The following is an 18,182-nucleotide window of genomic DNA, read 5'->3' on the forward strand; positions in this document are numbered from 1 at the left end:
TACCTTACCTTCTGGTCATGTGGGTCCCCACAGTGTATATCTGATGTGTTGCTACCATACCCCCCCCCCCCCCCCCCTATCTTTTCAGCTCTCTTTGCACGCCAGTCAGCAAAATTACTAAAAAATATATATATATTCCTAGAGATAGAGACGGGATGGGTCGGGTAATGGGGAAAAGCGCGGATACGCGTTCATTTTCAAATTGCCGAGAGTTAAACATACTTTGGATGGTCGTAGAATAATCTCAAGCGTAAGAATATGAAAATATCTCATAAAATATAGTCCCATAAATTCAAAGTAAATTTTAAAAAATGCAGTTTTATTGAAATAATAAGAGTATATATTTATTTTCTCTTCTTTATATTGTATCAATTTATTAAAAAGCTATACGTTGTTAATTTCTTTTAAGGTATTGTTAATAATATTGTTCGAACTACTTTCAAGATGGTAGACAAATAATTGTCAAAAGGAAGTAAGTTGGGAATTTAGTGTTTTCAGCTAATTCTTGCTGAAACTGATGTATACTCAAGTATTAAAAGGTAAAATAATTGATTTCTTTGAAGTGTGTTCAACTGTTGATGTCTCTTTCCCAAGTATTTTGCTTGACACGGATGTCCGTTTCGGTGGAATTTGCATGCATGAGTCATCATCTCGAACAAAAATAAAGGCTTTTTGTGGTCAGTTTCTTACATTCTAATTACGTTATTATAGAGCTAATTATCAAACCATTACTTGACATGATGAAATCAGAGTAGTACATGACAACATGAATATTTGATTTATATCTAAAACAAGAAGGAATAATACTTTAATAGTATAACCTTTTGACACACAAAAAACAACAGGGAAACATAAACAAGCTGGAAATATTGTTCAGATTTGGTAAATCATCTTGGTCTGGAAATGTAACCCCAACCATGAAAATGCTAATGAGGATTTCAGTGTGAAATTAGGCACTGTGTTTAAGATGGAGGAACTGGGTGTTTAAGATGGAGAAACTGGATCTTTTAATCTTTGCTGATTATGTGGGCGTACTTTCCTAAATTCCTTTGAAATTATAATTTTATTGGAATTGGCTAGGGTTCCAGTAACCGGACATCTAGACCCAGAGTCTAGAGGTCCAGTAATCAATATACATGTAGTTCCATGTACTATATAACCAGTGTATAAGGTATAATTATCAGTAAAAAATTTGATAAGTTGTCATAAAGCAAGCCTTTTTTTCATCAGTTTGGGAATGCCACCGACACTGTTGGAATTGGGAAGATGCTCTTGGAAATTGTCCTAATTGCATACATGTGATCTCCCGCGCGGGAGGGTCAAAATCCCGATTTTTTCACCTTGCCTCCCGTCTCTCGACCAACACCATATTTCTCCCGCTTTTCAAAAAAAAAAAATCAGTATTATGAATGGGTCGATAATTACCGAGGAGTGCCAAACATGTTTACACAGTAAATCAAAGTGTCACCATCTGTAGTGTATTATACATGTTTGACACGCATGTAGCTGGAGAAGAGTTGTTTTTCACAGGTGAATTATTAATTGTTTTGATAAGGGATTAGACAAGCAGGGCCTTTTCCACCTGTCTCACTGGGCCCGAATATCGGCCCATTTTCAATGCCAGTTTAAGGCTCCATTTTTTACCAATTTGAAGCAAAAAACTCCCAATCATAAGAAATAATTCCCAACTGAAATGAATTTTAATTATTTAAAGAAAAGTTTTGTTCGGTAATAAAATCTCATAAAAAAATTGTTGGAAAAATCAACCCATTAATATTTTTAGAATAGGAGTGTTATTTCCCCTTATGCAGTTACGCCATTTTCTTCCAATGTTTACCGAATTAATTTCTTACTAAAATCGGGCTTATTTCATTGAAAATTGGATGAAAATACACACTCATTTATTTGATAACATCAGTCTACATTATTTTGGTAAGGGTAAATACATGTTGATGCATTTCTGTTCTCTATTTTTTTTTGCCAAAATCATCAGTATTTTTATACGAAAGTGGGTGGGGTAGGGAATTTACATTTATGAGTTGTGTTCAGACCAATTTAAAGCTTCGTTTTGCTTTTTCAGTCCTCGAGTAGAATAATGTTAATGCATGTTCTCCACCATTTCAGACCTAAATTGAGACTTTGTTTCTACAAATTTAGTCTGTTAAGAAAGTTTAAAGTTAGAACAAGAGGGAGCTTCTGTAAGACAGCATGCTCGACTTTTCTCAGTGATTGACTCTGAATTAAAGCTTTGCCAGTAAAAGGGGCAATAATAGTCAATAGCTTTGAATGTAACAGAGATATTAGACATTATATAAAACTTTAACAAGAAAATGTAAGTTAAAAAGTGGCATAACACTGTCAAAATTCAAATCAAGAGTTATGAGGATTGTTTCTTCTGGTGTATACATTATTGTGTGGCCAAAAATACTGGATTTTGTCTCTAAGTTATGTGTCCACGCGCTTAATTTATGTCGATAAAAAACCTCCAGTTTTGAGACCCAAACTCCAGCTGAAAAACGGCAAACCTCCAGTTTTGGGATTCTGAACTTATCACATGTATGTAATTGGGACAATTTGCAATTTACCAAAATCTACATAAATGTGTTTTTTTGTGTGAAATATTAATGAATTGCATTTCAGTAATTGTTCAATGTTTCAGTATTATAATTTACCAAGATATACATACAAATAAGCAAAACTGTCTTAAAACAACCAAAACCCAAAAAAGTATAATCATTTCGGAATTTTAAATTCAACTTTGGGAAAAAACATACGTTTTTGCTTTGGGATTACCTCCTTTTACCGGAGGAAGATTTATAGGGGAAAAAAGCCCTGTAAAATTGCCGTTATTACATTTTTTTTGTAAACATTTTATATATAATGAGCTTTCACTCGGGTTCGAGGCAAGTTAAATAAGAAATCTTAACAGCGATTTCAGGTAGTCACCGTTAATTTATTTACTCAAGCAGTAAAACAAATTCAAGAATTCATGAGCACAATCCATGTCTTAAATACTAACGAAAACATTTAGTTTATTATTTTAATTCATCAGTCCCGAGAAAAAGAATTTGATAAAATATTATTTATCGAATTTGCAGTCGTATTTTTCTGTTCTGGTCACTTACAATGTATTTAAAACTGAAAGAAAAATTTGAGAGCAAACTTTTGAAATTGGATATAGTCATCACTTACTGTCACTTACTGTCAGTATCTGTCATACAAGGTATCAATTTTGGTAAGAATTAGTAAACGTTGCTGACTTTTTTATTGATTCAAATTCATTTATTTCACCATATCTATGTACTATGTTTAACCACATTTTTGATAATTGTATTTATCCTGAGGTGTGGTCAAAAGGAGTTATCATACCTATATACAAAAAAGGTGATCGAAATAATCCCGCAAATTATCGTGGGATTACTCTTGTTAATGTTATTGGAAAAATCTTTTCATTGCTACTTAGAAATCGTATTAACAAATGGTGCGAGGCTGAACATACTTACAATGATTTTCAATATGGTTTTCGCGATGGCCGTTCTACGGCTGATGCTATTTTCATATTACATGCTATTATCCAGAAAGTTTTGTCCAAAAAATCCAATTTATGGTGTTTGTTTGTGGACTACCAAAGAGCCTTTGACACCGTAAATAGGAATGCACTTTGGCACAAACTGATTCAAACAGGGATTAGTAGTAAAATGACCAATATGATTAAATGTATATATAATAATGTCCAATCTTGTGTCAAAATATGTAGCTCTATGAAACTTTCGGATTTTTTCGAAGTAACTGTTGGGTTAAAAACAGGGAGAACCATTATCTCCCTTGTTATTTATACTTTTTGTTAATGATATTGTTGATAATATAAATATGCATGCACTGACTGAGAAAGATCTTGAACTTCTATCAATGTATTTAATCCTATTTGCAGATGATATTGTTTTGTTCACCACTGATCCTACTAGTTTACAAGCGCAAATTGATAGTCTATACCAATATTCTGAGAGGTGGGGTTTAAAAATTAACGTAAGTAAAACTAAGCTATGTGTATTTTCGAAACGTAGGCAAAATAATTATGCTGATATTTATATAAACAATGAAATAATTGAAAGGGTTGAGCACTTTACATACCTGGGTGTGAAATTCACTCGCACTGGATCTATGAACGAAGCTGTCAAGGCGCTACACGATCAAGCTTTAAGAGCCTATAGTAATTTACTATCATTGTTTGATAAATTGAATTTAGATGTTAAGACCAAACTTCAATTATTCGACACTATGGTAGTTCCAATATTGACATATGGATCCGAGGTTTGGGGTGTGTATAATTTGAAGGATGTTGATAAACTCCACGTGCGCTTTTGTAAATATATATTGGGTGTTAAGAAACAAACCCCAAACAGTGCTGTATATGGGGAACTTGGAAGGTTTCCTTTGTCAATAATATGTAAGTCCAGAGCACTGAAATTCTGGTTTAAAATCATGAAAAATGTAAACTCACCTATCCATACAGTTTATATTGACTTGTGTAATAACGTTAATTCAAATTGTTGGACATCGCGAATACACTATAATTGACCACTTAGGATATCATAATGTACGTGTTAATTTTAAAGTCGATATACATAAATTTGATATGTTTAAGACACGATTATTCGATCAATACATGCAAGATTGGAATGCATCCGTAAATGAAAGTGCTAAGCTAGATACTTATTGTAACTTTAAAACTACTTTTTGTTTTGAAAGTTATATTGTTAAATTATCAAATGATGAACTTAGAAAATGGTTTACTCGTATAAGACTTAGCTCACACAACTTAGCCATAGAAACTGGTAGATATAACAACATACCAAGGGAAAATAGAATATGTGCTTTGTGTAATAAGAATATGATTGAATCTGAATACCACTTTATGTTATGCTGTACAAAATATCATGATATTAGAAAGAAATATCTAGGTAATGTATCATGGCCTAGTAGACAGAAATACTATTCTTTGATGTCAACTAATAATAAAACTAAACTAGTTAACATAGCCAAATATATAAAAGAAGCTATGAATATACGTATTAATACCCTTGAACAATGAACTGTTTCTGTGATTATTACATGTATATATTGCAAATGAAATGTTTTTGTATTTGTACCTGTCTTTGCCATAATGTATTATGTTTTGTAAATGGCCAAAGGCAATTTTATATTGCTGAATTTTGCCAATAAACTTGTAACTTGTAACTTGTATTAAAATAAACATTTGCATTTATAATTTTATTTAACTAATTCCGTATATATTTCGGCAGCTTGGGCCAATTATTTGTGTATAATTACCGACCTTTTCCACTGTTCAACTTTTATAGCCGTTTTTTTACCTGATCACTTCAATTATCTGGTTGGGTCTTGGACAACATCAAGTAGAAAATATGCACTTGAGTCTTGACAATACAGAGGTTTTGTTTGACATTTACAGTATGTAATATCAACTGTATTCAGAAAAAACTCCCTGTTTTCTTATATGATAGTATTAACCCAAAAGTCAGTATTTTGCAACTCGCAGTACACACCTCTGTCTTTGATAAGCCAGACAAATTTTAAGCTGGTGATGTTACCTTTCGCATTGTCCTAGACGGTATGGCTGCATCGGACACTTAAACAAACTGCCACACCTTTTAAAAATGATGAAAAGTGGTTTCACATTGAAATGTTTTGACTTGTCACTTAATGTTTAGCATCCAGTCAGAATCGTTTTGTATAACACTTCTACATTTAGAATATCTTTATTACGCTTTTTATGAAGTATATAAAAAAGCAAAAATATGGGTCACACAAATTTACTTACAGTCAAACAATTATATTGTAAATTTCGCTTTTCTGTCAGACTGTGAATGCTAGGCATTCCATCTCGTAAAGCCTGCTTCGTCACCAGTTTATGTCAGAATTCATCTTGATGGTCCAGGCCTGCATTCATGATTACAATGTAACTGGTGTAGAAAAGATTGAACAGAAAAATGTATTCAGTAATGCACTGAGAAGTGCAGATAGCCCATGGGTGTACACTTGGTAGGTAGTGACAGCAGGAAAAAAATCTGGAGCATTGGATATGTAGTAGAAACTTTATACACTCACCAGGGCCTTTAATCACAAACCGACAAAGACAGCACAGTGTTTGGAATTCAAAATCAAACAGATAATGTTTACAGCACCTTTATTACCCCAACAACACTTGAAGTATCTGCCACATATATCTGGTATAAATACCTTGCATGTTGTTGCTTCTTATATTCAGAATACATGACACTGCTTTAAAGGGACTGAAATACATAGAATATTAGCAATTTATGATCTTTTATTGATGAATCTGTCTTTAAATAGCAAATTTACTAAATGTAACTATAAAGTAACTGTGGTCAACAGCGAGTTCACTTGTATGAAACTTCTGAGCAGATGATTAAGTGGGAGAATACCAGATTAAGTTTCCTTTTTGAGTTTGAAACTTTTTGTCAAAGCTTTTTGTTGCTAGTTAAATAGTGGTGCACAGGGGCGGCAAATTCAATTGTTCGTATTGCCCAGGTTGTCCCAAAGCTTGTATGGACAAGTGAAATTTGACTAGAATTTACTATATAACTACCATACGGACAAGTAAAAACTAGCAAATGACAAAAACGGACAAGCAAGTCAAAATCAGATTTCGCCGCCCCTGACGCAAAATATTTTCAATATAGACTGGTAGTCTTGTAAGATAGTTTAGAACCCTTATTGCCTTCATAAAGTTTAAGTTTTACAATATCGTTAATTAAACAGTTACAGTAACTTACTGTGATCCCGACTTAGTCTGGTGGTAGGGCTTCTACAGAGGACTAATTAATGTCTTGAGCGAAAAAGTGGCTTTGTCATTCAAGACTGGACTCAAATATTGCTTATTAGTAAGTTATTACCAATAATCTGACTGTAGCATGTCAACATAATTTGAATTCAGGCCATACTAAGTTCATGTACGTCAAATACTTGTTAGATTTTGGAGTGAAATGAATGAGATTATCTGTTACATCAGAGGTTACTGCATCCAGTCTTACAGCAAATGGGGTTAATAATTTGTTTTTAGCTTGACTATTCGAAGAATAGGGGAGCTATCCTACTCGCACCGGCGTCAGCGAGAGCGTGGGTGTTAGCATGAGCGTCACACAAATGTTAATGTTTGCGTACCACCCCAAATATGTTTAAAGTCCATTGAGATATTGCTTTCATATTTTGCATACTTGTTTACCATCATGACCCCAGTCTGTAAAAAGGAGGAGGCAACTCTATCAAGCATTTTGACTGAATTATGGCCCCTTTTTGACTTAGAATAAATGTTAAAGTTTGCGTACCACCCCAAATATTTTCAAAGTCCATTGAGATATTGCTTTCATATTTTGCATACTTGTTAACCATCATGACCCCAGTCTGTAAAAAGGAGGAGGCAGCTCTATCAAGCATTTTGACTGAATTATGGCCCCTTTTCAACTTAGAATAAATGTTAAAGTTTGCATACCACCCCAAATATTTTCAAAGTCCATTGAGATATTGCTTTCATATTTTGCCTACTTGTTTACCATCATGAACCCAGTCTGTAAAAAGGAGGAGGCAACTCTATCAAGCATTTGGACTGAATTATTGCCCCTTTTCAACTTAGAATAAATGTTAAAGTTTGCGTACCACCCCAAATATTTTCAAAGTCCATTGAGATATTGCTTCCATATTTTGCATATTTGTTTACCATCATGACCCCAGTCTGTAAAAAGGAGGAGGCAACTCTATCAAACATTTTGACTGAATTTTGGCCCCTTTTGTGACTTAGAATATGCTTATTGTAATGTTAAAGTTTTACTCATTGCTTATATTATACTATCAAGCACTGAGAATAGCCAAGCGCGCTGTCCACTGACAGCTCTTGTTGTTGGGATACAGTGTTTTTTGTATTGTTTGTAATGATTACATTGTCTGTTCCCAGGTTCATTATAATACGCCTGAAGGGACGTATTATGTTATAACCCCGGTGTCTGTCCGTCCGTTAGCAATTTCGTTTCCGCTCTGTAACTCTTGAACCCCTTGAAGGATTTCGAAGAAACTTGACACAAATGTTCACCACATCAAGACGATGTGCAGAGCGCAGGTTTTGGATGGCTTGCTTCAAGGTCAAGGTCATACTTAGGGGTCAAAGATCGTATGAGTTTGTTTCGTGTCCGCTCTGTAACTATTGAACTGCGTGAAGGATTTCAAAGAAACTTGGCACACATGTACACCACATCAAAACGACATGCAGAGCGCATGTTTCGGAAGGCTTGCTTCAAGGTTAAGGTCACTCTAAGGGGTTAAAGGTCGTATGACTTTGTTCCTAGTGTACATTGCTCTGCATTGAGGTATTCTTGTTTTTTATATTGGGCAGATCCCTTTTTTGTTCTTTTACAATAATTTTTTTTTTCATGCCCCCGAAGGGAGGCATATAGTTTTTGAACCGTCTGTCGGTCTGTCAGTCTGTCCACAATTTTCGTGTCCGGTCCATATCTTTGTCATCGATGGATGGATTTTCAAATAACTTGGCATGAATATGTACCACAGTGAGACGATGTGTCACGCGCAAGACCCAGGTCCGTAGCTCAAAGGTTAAGGTCACACTTAGACGTTAAAGATCATTTTTCATGATAGTGCATTTGTGTCCGGTCCATATCTTTGTCATCGATGGATGGATTTTCAAATAACTTGGCATGAATGTGTACCACAGTAAGACGACATGTCGCGCGCAAGACCCAGGTCCGTAGCTCAAAGGTCAGGGTCACACTTAGACGTTAAAGGTCATTTTTCATGATAGTGCATTCGTGTCCGGTCCATATCTTTGTCATCCATGGATGGATTTTCAAATAACTTGGCATGAATGTGTACCACAGTAAGACGACGTGTCGCGCGCAAGACCCAGGTCCGTAGCTCAAAGGTTAAGGTCACACTTAGACGTTAAAGGTCATTTTTCATGATAGTGCATTGATGGGCGTGTCCGGTCCATATCTTTGTCATTCATGCATGGATTTTAAAATTATTGGGCATGAATGTGTACCACAGTAAGACGACGTGTCGCGCGCCAGACCCAGGTCCGTGGGTCAAAGGTCCTAAACTCTAACATCGGCCATAACTATTCATTCAAAGTGCCATCGGGGGCATGTGTCATCCTATGGAGACATAGCTCTTGTTTTTAATACTTCCCTTTTATGTTACTTTAAATAGCTTATTTTGTAACTTTTTTATTATTGGCCTTAGGGAAAAACCGAAACCACTTTTCTGTGGTACAACATGGATGGTACCTCCAGTTTTTAGGTGTATTTTGACATATCTGTAAGGATTTTTTTGTGAACTTTGAATTTTTTTTTTGGAATTTCTTCCCTTTGTTGTTCCTGTCCTTTGGGCTTCAACAGTCAAGTTCTTTAAATTTTGCTCCCATCCTCTGATATAACCCTTCGGGCCTATATTGCCCCGCTTGGTGGAGCTCTTGTGCTTTCTTACATGCTTTCACATTATCGAACATTTGTTGAAAATGGGTGAATAATTTAGATATAATAGATCTCATAACTCTTAACAGCTAATTCATCTTAGTAACTTCTTTTGTAACAGTCCAACTATACACAGTTTTGGACACCAGTATTTGGATGGCAAAACTACTTCGTTTGTATTAATGTTTGCCATACATGACCTTAGTTTGAAGTAATTATTTAGACCTTTGCTAAAATGGGCCAAACAGTTGTACAGTATGAACTTGCTCAGGAGATGCTTGAGTAAGCCGTTTCCTCTTGCAGTATGATGTAATGGAGTTTGGAGATAAAAATAAAACCTCAGAAAATCTGATAAAATGTATTCTTCAAAGAATGCAGTTCAGAATCTCTCCCATTTGCAGCTGCTTGCAGGTGATCTAATTCTTAGCTATCACTTATTTATCTCAATATGCTAATTTTAAATGTTCAGAAAGTTTAAAATGTGTTGTTGCAAAAAGTTCTTGGGGCGGGAAGGGGAGCACTGACTGAGACATTGGTCTGGATGTCCATCTGTCCGACTTTGTGTGACGCATATCTCAGATATTTCACCTAGAGTCCTCAATTGTTGTAGGATTCTTATAGAGCATGTGAAGTTGTGCGACACGGGTTTTCTTGAGCATCATGATATGATCTTACAGAGCAGGTTGCATAATTCTGGCTTTAATACATTGTTAGTTTGCCTCAGCAAGAAGTGCTCAAGGTGAGCTTTTCACACAGTTGGATGTCCGTCGTCCGTCAGTCTGTAGTCATTAATTCAGACTTCAGGAAAGTTGGAAAAAATGGCAGGACATTTGGTCCAGCAATGCCTAAAAATCTGCCGGACCGGAAAAAAATATGCCCGATCGAAGAAAATGTCAGTGTACTGCATAAGTTGCTTTTCTCCATCATATACAAGCCAGGGGTGATTTTTAGTCCATTTCCCGTTAAATGTTCGGTCAACCCTCTTATTTTCATACATTTGTTTCCTTTCACTACGATTGTTAGGCGTTAATTTACGTTTCTTTCCCAGTTCTGCTCCGGCATAATTATGTTAGTGACGCCATTTTGATATGTTGTCCGTGATGTTGCGGTTCTCGGGGTACGATAAATGCCGGTCAATCGGACCGCATCCGGATTAAGAAACAGCGGACCGCATCAAAATTTCCGGTCATGCTGTCGCACCGACGTCTTTCCGGAAGTCTGTTTAATTTCTTTAAACCACTGTACCATTTTCATCAAAACTTTAAAGGAATTTCCCTAGATGGTCCCTTTTCAGAATCCTTCCAATCTAGGTCATCCATATAGTATTTTGTTTGCCATATCAGCCAAAAGAAACTCTTCTCTTCAGAAACTGCCAATCTGATTTTGAAATAATTACACAGAAATGTTCCTTGGATGATCCTCATCCATATTCCCTCAGATAATTCTGTTTCTGAAAAAAACATGGCTGTCAGGGCAGCACTGGTTTTCCCACTACAGTATGGCTATATGAGAAACTTTGAAAATCTTTTTCTCTGAAACTGCCTGCCCAATTTTCAAATATGAACTGCCTTGGTAGCCAAGTGGTTGAACGTCTGCTTCGAGTGCGGGAGGTCGTGGGTTTGATCCCCGGCCGCGTCATATCAAAGACGTAAAAAATGCTACTAGTACAGTAGCTTCTTGCTTGGCGCTCAGCTTTAAAGGGGTTAGTGCTAGGACTGGTCAGCCCGATGTCAGTATAATGTGACTGGGTGGGGTATCATGCCACGTGTCTATAGCGTGATATTCCAGTGAGGCAGCACTATAAAGTTGGGCATTGTGCTCATTGCTACAAGTAGACACCGTCGTTTATATGACTGAAAAATTGTTGAAAAAGACGTTAAACCAGAACACACACAATTTCAAAATAATTTCATAGCAATGTTCCTTGGGTTACTCTCTACCAGATTCTTTCAAATCAGTCTGTTTTGTTGAAAAACATGGCCAACAGGACCCCAGACTAGTTTTCTCTGTATGGTTATATGGAAAACTTTGAAAATGTTCTCTGAAACTGTTTGCACAATTTCAAATAAATTTCACAGCAATGTTCTTTAAGTGATCCTCTACCAAATTGCTTCATATAACTCTTATTTGTTAAAAAAACATGGCTGCCAGGTTGAGGGGCTACTTATTTGGCTATACTGAAAATCTCCTGAAACTGCTGGCTCATTTTCAATATAATTTCTCAGATATGTTCCTTGGGTGACCCTCTACCTGATTCCTTTAAGCCGTGCTGATTTGTTAAAAAACAGGGATGCATAGACCGGGGGTGGGGGCTAGTTTTCTCTATATGACTATAATGAAAAGCTTTGAAAATCTTCTCCTCTGAAACCGCTGGTTTGATTTGAAAATAATTTTCCTTGGGTGACCCTCGACTAAATTTCTTCAAAACTAATCATTCCTTTTGGGATTTAAAGGGTAGGGTTGGTTTTCCCTGTATAGTATGTCTTTTTGGAAAAGTTTCAGTCAGTAAATATTCAGTACAAAAATACCTATGTATAATAAGTGGTACTGTCCAAATTGAATTATGGACTAGTCCATCTTAGAAATTTAGTAGGTTTGTGTTTTGTTGTGCCATTTGGCTTTCAAATAATCATAGTGTTTACCAGATAAAAATTACATAGAGTCATTTACCCTAGAAATGAATGTGTTTTCAATCAGAAAGGTAACTGGTGAAATATATCTCTGCACGATGTTGTTAGGCTAGTTTTCAGGTTTATTTTCTCTGATGCCCTCAAGTGTGTGTTGTTCCTGGCAGACTGAGTGTTTTCCGAAACCATCAGGTGGTCCGAGAGAGAGAAAAAAAGATTACACATTACATTCTGTGATGCAAAAATACTTGAGTGTTTGATTAAATCTGGATGTTTTGGCTCGGCAATCTGATAAATTAGATGAAGTTCTCTATTTGACTAGAATGTTGGTTAATAAAGATGTGTTTAGAGCAGACTGGAGTTTTATTTTTAGAAAATTAAGTCACAGTGTTTCACGATAATTGCCTAGGTGGAGAAAAATTGGGTGTGATTCACTGTGATTGTGAAAGTCTTGGATTATTAGGTTACTAGTGGCAGATGAAAAGTGGCTTATGAGGACTGAACGAGTGTAAGGGTGTAAGCTCCTTTATAAGAATATAAGCTCATTTCAAATGTGTGAACTCATTGCAGTAACAGTTTTATGCGTATATTAAAGCTCATTTGATGGTATGAGCTCATTGTCATGAAATGCAAAATGGAGTAAACATAGTTATATGATAATTTTATAGTGTAAAAATATAAGTTTAATTGATAAAGGTGTAAATTTTGACTGTTCCTGTTCTTAAACTGGCGGACAGTGCAGAGATATTAAATTTGGCGAAAAAACAACAGCAGTGAATTTCATTGTTCAAACAACTATGTGCAATGTAAATGTGGAAAAGTGAAAGACTTACATGTACAAATGTACTCTTAAGGAAATGATCCATACAGTCTTATTACGATAAGTGGTGTCTAATTAAGCAGTTTGACAAAGTGGCCATTCTCCATGGCTCTTCTAAAGTCACCATTGTCACCTAAACTGGACAAGATTGGTGTAAAGTTTAGTGTGTCGCAAGGTCAGGCAACTGAAATCATTTCACAGGTGATATATTTTTTTGAAGACTTTGTAGCAGTTTGTTTGTTTGTTTTGGGTTAAATGCCGTTTTTCAACAGTATTTCAGTCATGTAACGGCGGGCAGTTAACCTAACCAGTGTTCCTGGATTCTGTACCAGTACAAACCTGCTCTCCGCAAGTAACTGCCAACTTCCCCACATGAATCAGAGGTGGAGGACTACTGATTTCAGACACAATGTCGTTTATCAAATAGTCACGGAGAACATACGCCCTGCCCAAGGATTGAACTCGCGACCCCGCAATCCGTAGACCAACGCTCTTACCTACTGAGCTAAGCGGGCGGGCTTTGTAGCAGTTTATTTTAAATTTTTAAGGGAATTTATATGAGACTGCTTATAATGAAAGAAGCAGAAGACTTTTAGGTAGACATAATTATGAGCTAGGTAGCTTCCTTGCATTAAGATAGTGGACCCAGGGATTGACAAATCCTTTGAAGAGAACTCTGCCTGCCTAGAATTTTCATATGTCCTGTTGTACTCGTCCTGCAATTCACTAAGAAAATGATAATTTTACAGACAGCGTCTATTTTAAAGTCCGTTGAAATCGGTACATACCAGAATCTTGTTCTGGACTACTGGGGGTCTAGCTAATGTAATCTTCTTCTTCTTAGCATTCACTAGCTAATGCGATAATAATGTGGAACCGTAACAGAGTTGGGGGGGATACAGTAGTAGAGTTGCGGACACCAAATTAACTGTCATTTTAGATGTTTTAGCTATCCGGCTTTTGCACGGCTCCATTTTAATTAGATTTATAGTATTTATGGTAAAAAATCACACTCATTCTGCAGGAAGAGTACTACAGCAAGTTCCACTCACCTGGAGCCGATATTTACTCGTATTTATGACAGATGAGAGGTTTGTCGAGCCCTGGGATCCTTAATGACATTCAACTTTCTATGGGTTTATGTAGTATTTTGGTATTCTTTGGCCCCGAGTTCATACGAGACATGGCTTTACATAACAACCAGAGAGAACTGAAATTAGATACAGTGAATGTGTAATTGAATAAAAAAAATGCTGATATTGGTCCACTGCTTTAAATAATTTGTTGTCTAAAACTGATATTCATGTAGGAGAATCAAAAATGTCGGGGTATTAATTTTGTGAGATGTTTTTGTTGGGCTTAGAGCCACACCAACATATTTCAGGTCATATTCCTAGCTTTTGATGGAAGAGGAAGAAACCAGGTGCCTCCCTAAGCATTATTTTATCAAACCACCGACTTTGTGTAGGTCTGCTGGATTGCTTCCTCGCATGAAGAGTTCTACACACCAAGTTGAGTTCAGACCCACACAGGTGACGGGCAAGTGATTTAAAGTCAGCAACCTGAACTAAATGGCCTTGGAGGCTCCTAAAGAAAGAAATGCATATATAATTAAATTTTTAACTGTAAAAAAGATTGTAAAATTGTTTAACTACACAATTTATTACATTGGTAATGTCATATAATGTACTGTAACTCTACTTAGGGAGAGCATCCATTTTCTAGGAAGCTTATCCAAAGACCGACTATAGATGGTATATTATATAGTAAAATTCAACAGTTCCAATCTGGAAAGTTCTTATTTACTCAAGCAGAACAAATTTAATGATTAAAAAACAGGCAGAGAACAAGTTGGGTGATTAAAAAAACACAAAGACAAGTGTTGTGTTTAAAAAATGGATTGAGAACAAGTTGTATGATTTTGAAAACAGGTTGTATGATTTTGAAAACAGATTGAGAACAAGTTGTATGATTTAAAAAAAAAAAAAGACAGGTTGAGAACAAATTGTATGATTTTAATAAAAGACAGTTTGGGAAAAAGTTGTATGATTTTGTAAACAGGTCGGGAACAAGTCGTATGATTTTGAAAACAGGTCAAGAACAAGTTGTATGATTTTGAAAATAGGTTGAGAACAAGTTGTATGATTTTGAAAACAGATGGAGAATAAGTTGTATGAATTTGAAAACAGGTTGAGAATAAGTTGTATGATTTTGAAAACAGGTTGAGAACAAGTTGTATGATTTTTAAAACAGATGGAGAATAAGTTGTATGATTTTGAAAACAGGTTGAGAATAAGTTGTATGATTTTGAAAACATGTTGAGAATATATTGTATGATTTTGAACAGATTGAGAATAAGTTGTATAATTTTGAAAACAGGTTGAGAACAAGTTGTATGATTTTGAAAACAGATGGAGAATAAGTTGAATGATTTTGAAAACAGGTTGAGAATAAGTTGTATGATTTTGAAAACAGGTTGAGAATAAGTTGTATGATTTTGAAAACAGATGTAGAATAAGTTGTGTGATTTTGAAAACAGGTTGAGAATAAGTTGTATGATTTTGAAAACAGGTTGAGAATAAGTTGTATGATTAGAAAAAGGTGAAGAAGTGTGATTAGAACACGCATAGCAAACAAGTTGTTTGATTAAAATACGCTTAGAGAACAAGTTGTTTGATTAGAAACCACACAAGAAATATTTGTATTATTAGAAAACACACAGCAAGTTGTAAATTACAAGACTTGCTGAGAAGAACATGTTTCTTTAGAAAATAATTATCACTATATGTTTGTTTTAATACTTTTGTGATATAAAAAATTATAACTGAAATATTGTTGAAAAATGAGGTAATCACAACAAAATGAGAATTAAATTAATGTTTAGTAATAGGGATAATAAGAAAATTGAACATAATTATCTCTTTGAGTGTATTTCCTCAGTATGCAAGAACTATCTCACACACTTGAAGAAACTGTATTTATCAAGTTTATAGAGATAGTGTTCAATTAGGGCCAATGGGAGGCAATTACTGACAAATTAAACTCTGTGCATCATTTAGTTTATGTGTTTGATGATATAGAACAGCTGTAATAAAACTTTTTAGAGCCTTTCCCTGAAAATGTTCAAATAAAAATCTAAAGGTGAGGGATAGGAAGGTCCCTTTATCCTCATAGCCTGATGAGTAAGTTGGCACATTGTTTGTATGTCTGTCTGTTTCTTTGCAAAAAAGTAGAATACAGTTCAGTACAGAGTAAATGCATGGTAAGGTACATTTCATATATTCAGTTTGACAGAAATATGTAGATCTTATTTACTTTTTTGGAGGAGGAATGGGAAAAGGAGTCTAAGTCTTGATAAAAGATAGGTAAAATACTTGCAAGACACAGTTATTATTATTATTATTATTATTTATTATATACCACATTTATATAGCACTCTTTTCATATAAAAATACGTTCAAAAGTGCTTTACATAAAAACATTTATATAATGTTCAATAAAAAATGGAAATTGAACTATTATAGAAGAAATTAAAATTACATTACGGTAATAAGATACCAAGCATTTTAAATTGGAAGGTAGGCAGATCAAAACATGAAACAAAAATACAATATCATAAAACATTAACTGACCTATCAAAGACACAGGTCAGAGCAGAATAGAACAGAAGATATCTTACATTTTGAACAGACAGAATTAAACAGTATGATGTCTGCGAAATGCATCACAGCATGCAAACCGACCCGGATGATTGGGTCAATCCCTACCTAAACGGTCCGGAGAACATCCATGATACATCCCACAGAAAAAAAACACCGCCAACATTATTCTGTCACACTGGAGTTCTTAATTAAAGTAATTAATTGGCCGGCAAAGTACCTACATTATAAATCAGGTAATCAGTGAGATGTTAGTTGCCAAAGAATTGTATGAAATAATGCGTCTTTAGCGCTTTTTTAGCTCATCTGATTTTTTGAAAAAAAATGATGAGTTATTGTCATCACTTGAGCGGTTGTCGGCGTCGGCGTCGGTGTCGGCGTCGGCGTCTGCGTCGGCGTTGCCTGGTTAAGTTTTATGTTTAGGTCAGCTTTTCTCCTAAACTATCAAAGCTATTGCTTTGAAACTTGGAATACTTGTTCACCATTATAAGCTGACCCTGTATAGCAAGAAACATAACTCCATCTTGCTTTTTGCAAGATTTAGCCATGGCCCCTTTTGTACTTAGAAAATATCAGATTTCTTGGTTAAGTTTTATGTTTAGGTCAACTTTTCTCCTAAACTATCAAAGCTTTTGCTTTGAAACTTGGAATACTTGTTCACCATCATAAGCAGACCCTGTACATCAAGAAACATAACTCCATCTTGCTTTTTGCAAGAATTATTGCCCCTTTTGGACTTAGAAAATCAGTTTTCTTGGTTAAGTTTTATGTTTAGGTCAGCTTTTATCCTAAACGATCAAAGCTATTCCTTTAAACTTGCAACACTTGTTCACCATCATAAGCTGACCCTGTACAGCAAGAAACATAACTCCATCCTGCTTTTTGCAAGATTTATGGCCCCTTTTGGACTTAGAAAATATCAGATTTCTTGGTTAAGTTTTATGTTTAGGTCAATTTTTTCTCTTAAACTATCAAAGCTATTGCTTTAAAACTTGCAACTCTTGTTCACCATCATAAGCTGACCCTGTACATCAAGAAACATAACTCTATCCTGCTTTTTGCAATAAATATTGCCCCTTTTGGACTGAGAAAAATCATTTTCTTGGTTGAATATTATGTTTAAGTCAACTTTTCTCATAAACTATCAAAGCTATTGCTTTAAAACTTGCAACAGTTTTTCACCATCATAAGTGGACACTGTACATCAAGAAACATAACTCTATCCTGCTTTTTGCAAGAGTGATGGCCCTTTTTAGACTTAGAAAATCATGGGTAGGACAATATTTCTATTATACAAAAAAAATCAGATGAGCGTCAGCACCCGCAAGGCGGTGCTCTTGTTGAAACTTTGCACGGTCTTGCACTCTCTTATGCCAGATGGGAGGGCATTCCATAACCTCGCAGCAGCTGTCTGAAAGCTCCTGTCACCAAATCGTATTGTTCGACATTTGGGCACCACTATTTAATGCATTATTCTGCGATCTCAGATTCTGGATGGTGTATATATTTCTAGCATGTTCGCTACATAAGCTGGTGATTGATCTTTGAGTGCCTTATA

At 35.4% G+C, this 18,182-nt stretch overlaps 1 protein-coding gene across 2 annotated transcripts in view; it reads left to right on the top strand.

The window, feature by feature from the left end:
* The first annotated feature begins 410 nt into the window (after positions 1–410).
* Positions 411–18,182, top strand: part of LOC123554743 (cytoplasmic protein NCK2-like) — a 45,951-nt gene continuing 28,179 nt past the window's right edge. The window contains exon 1 of one of the 2 annotated variants that reach the window (XM_045345051.2): positions 411–539. Coding sequence is in view for 1 of the 2 variants with exons in the window: in XM_045345050.2 (XP_045200985.1) it covers positions 13,071–13,166 (96 nt within the window). In the remaining variant the exon portion in view is untranslated. Of the gene's footprint in view, positions 540–12,444; positions 13,167–18,182 lie in introns of those variants that run through there. The other variant, XM_045345050.2, reaches the window with a different exon arrangement.

The sequence above is a fragment of the Mercenaria mercenaria genome, chromosome 7 (assembly GCF_021730395.1).
Source record: "Mercenaria mercenaria strain notata chromosome 7, MADL_Memer_1, whole genome shotgun sequence".
NCBI lineage: Eukaryota > Metazoa > Mollusca > Bivalvia > Venerida > Veneridae > Mercenaria > Mercenaria mercenaria.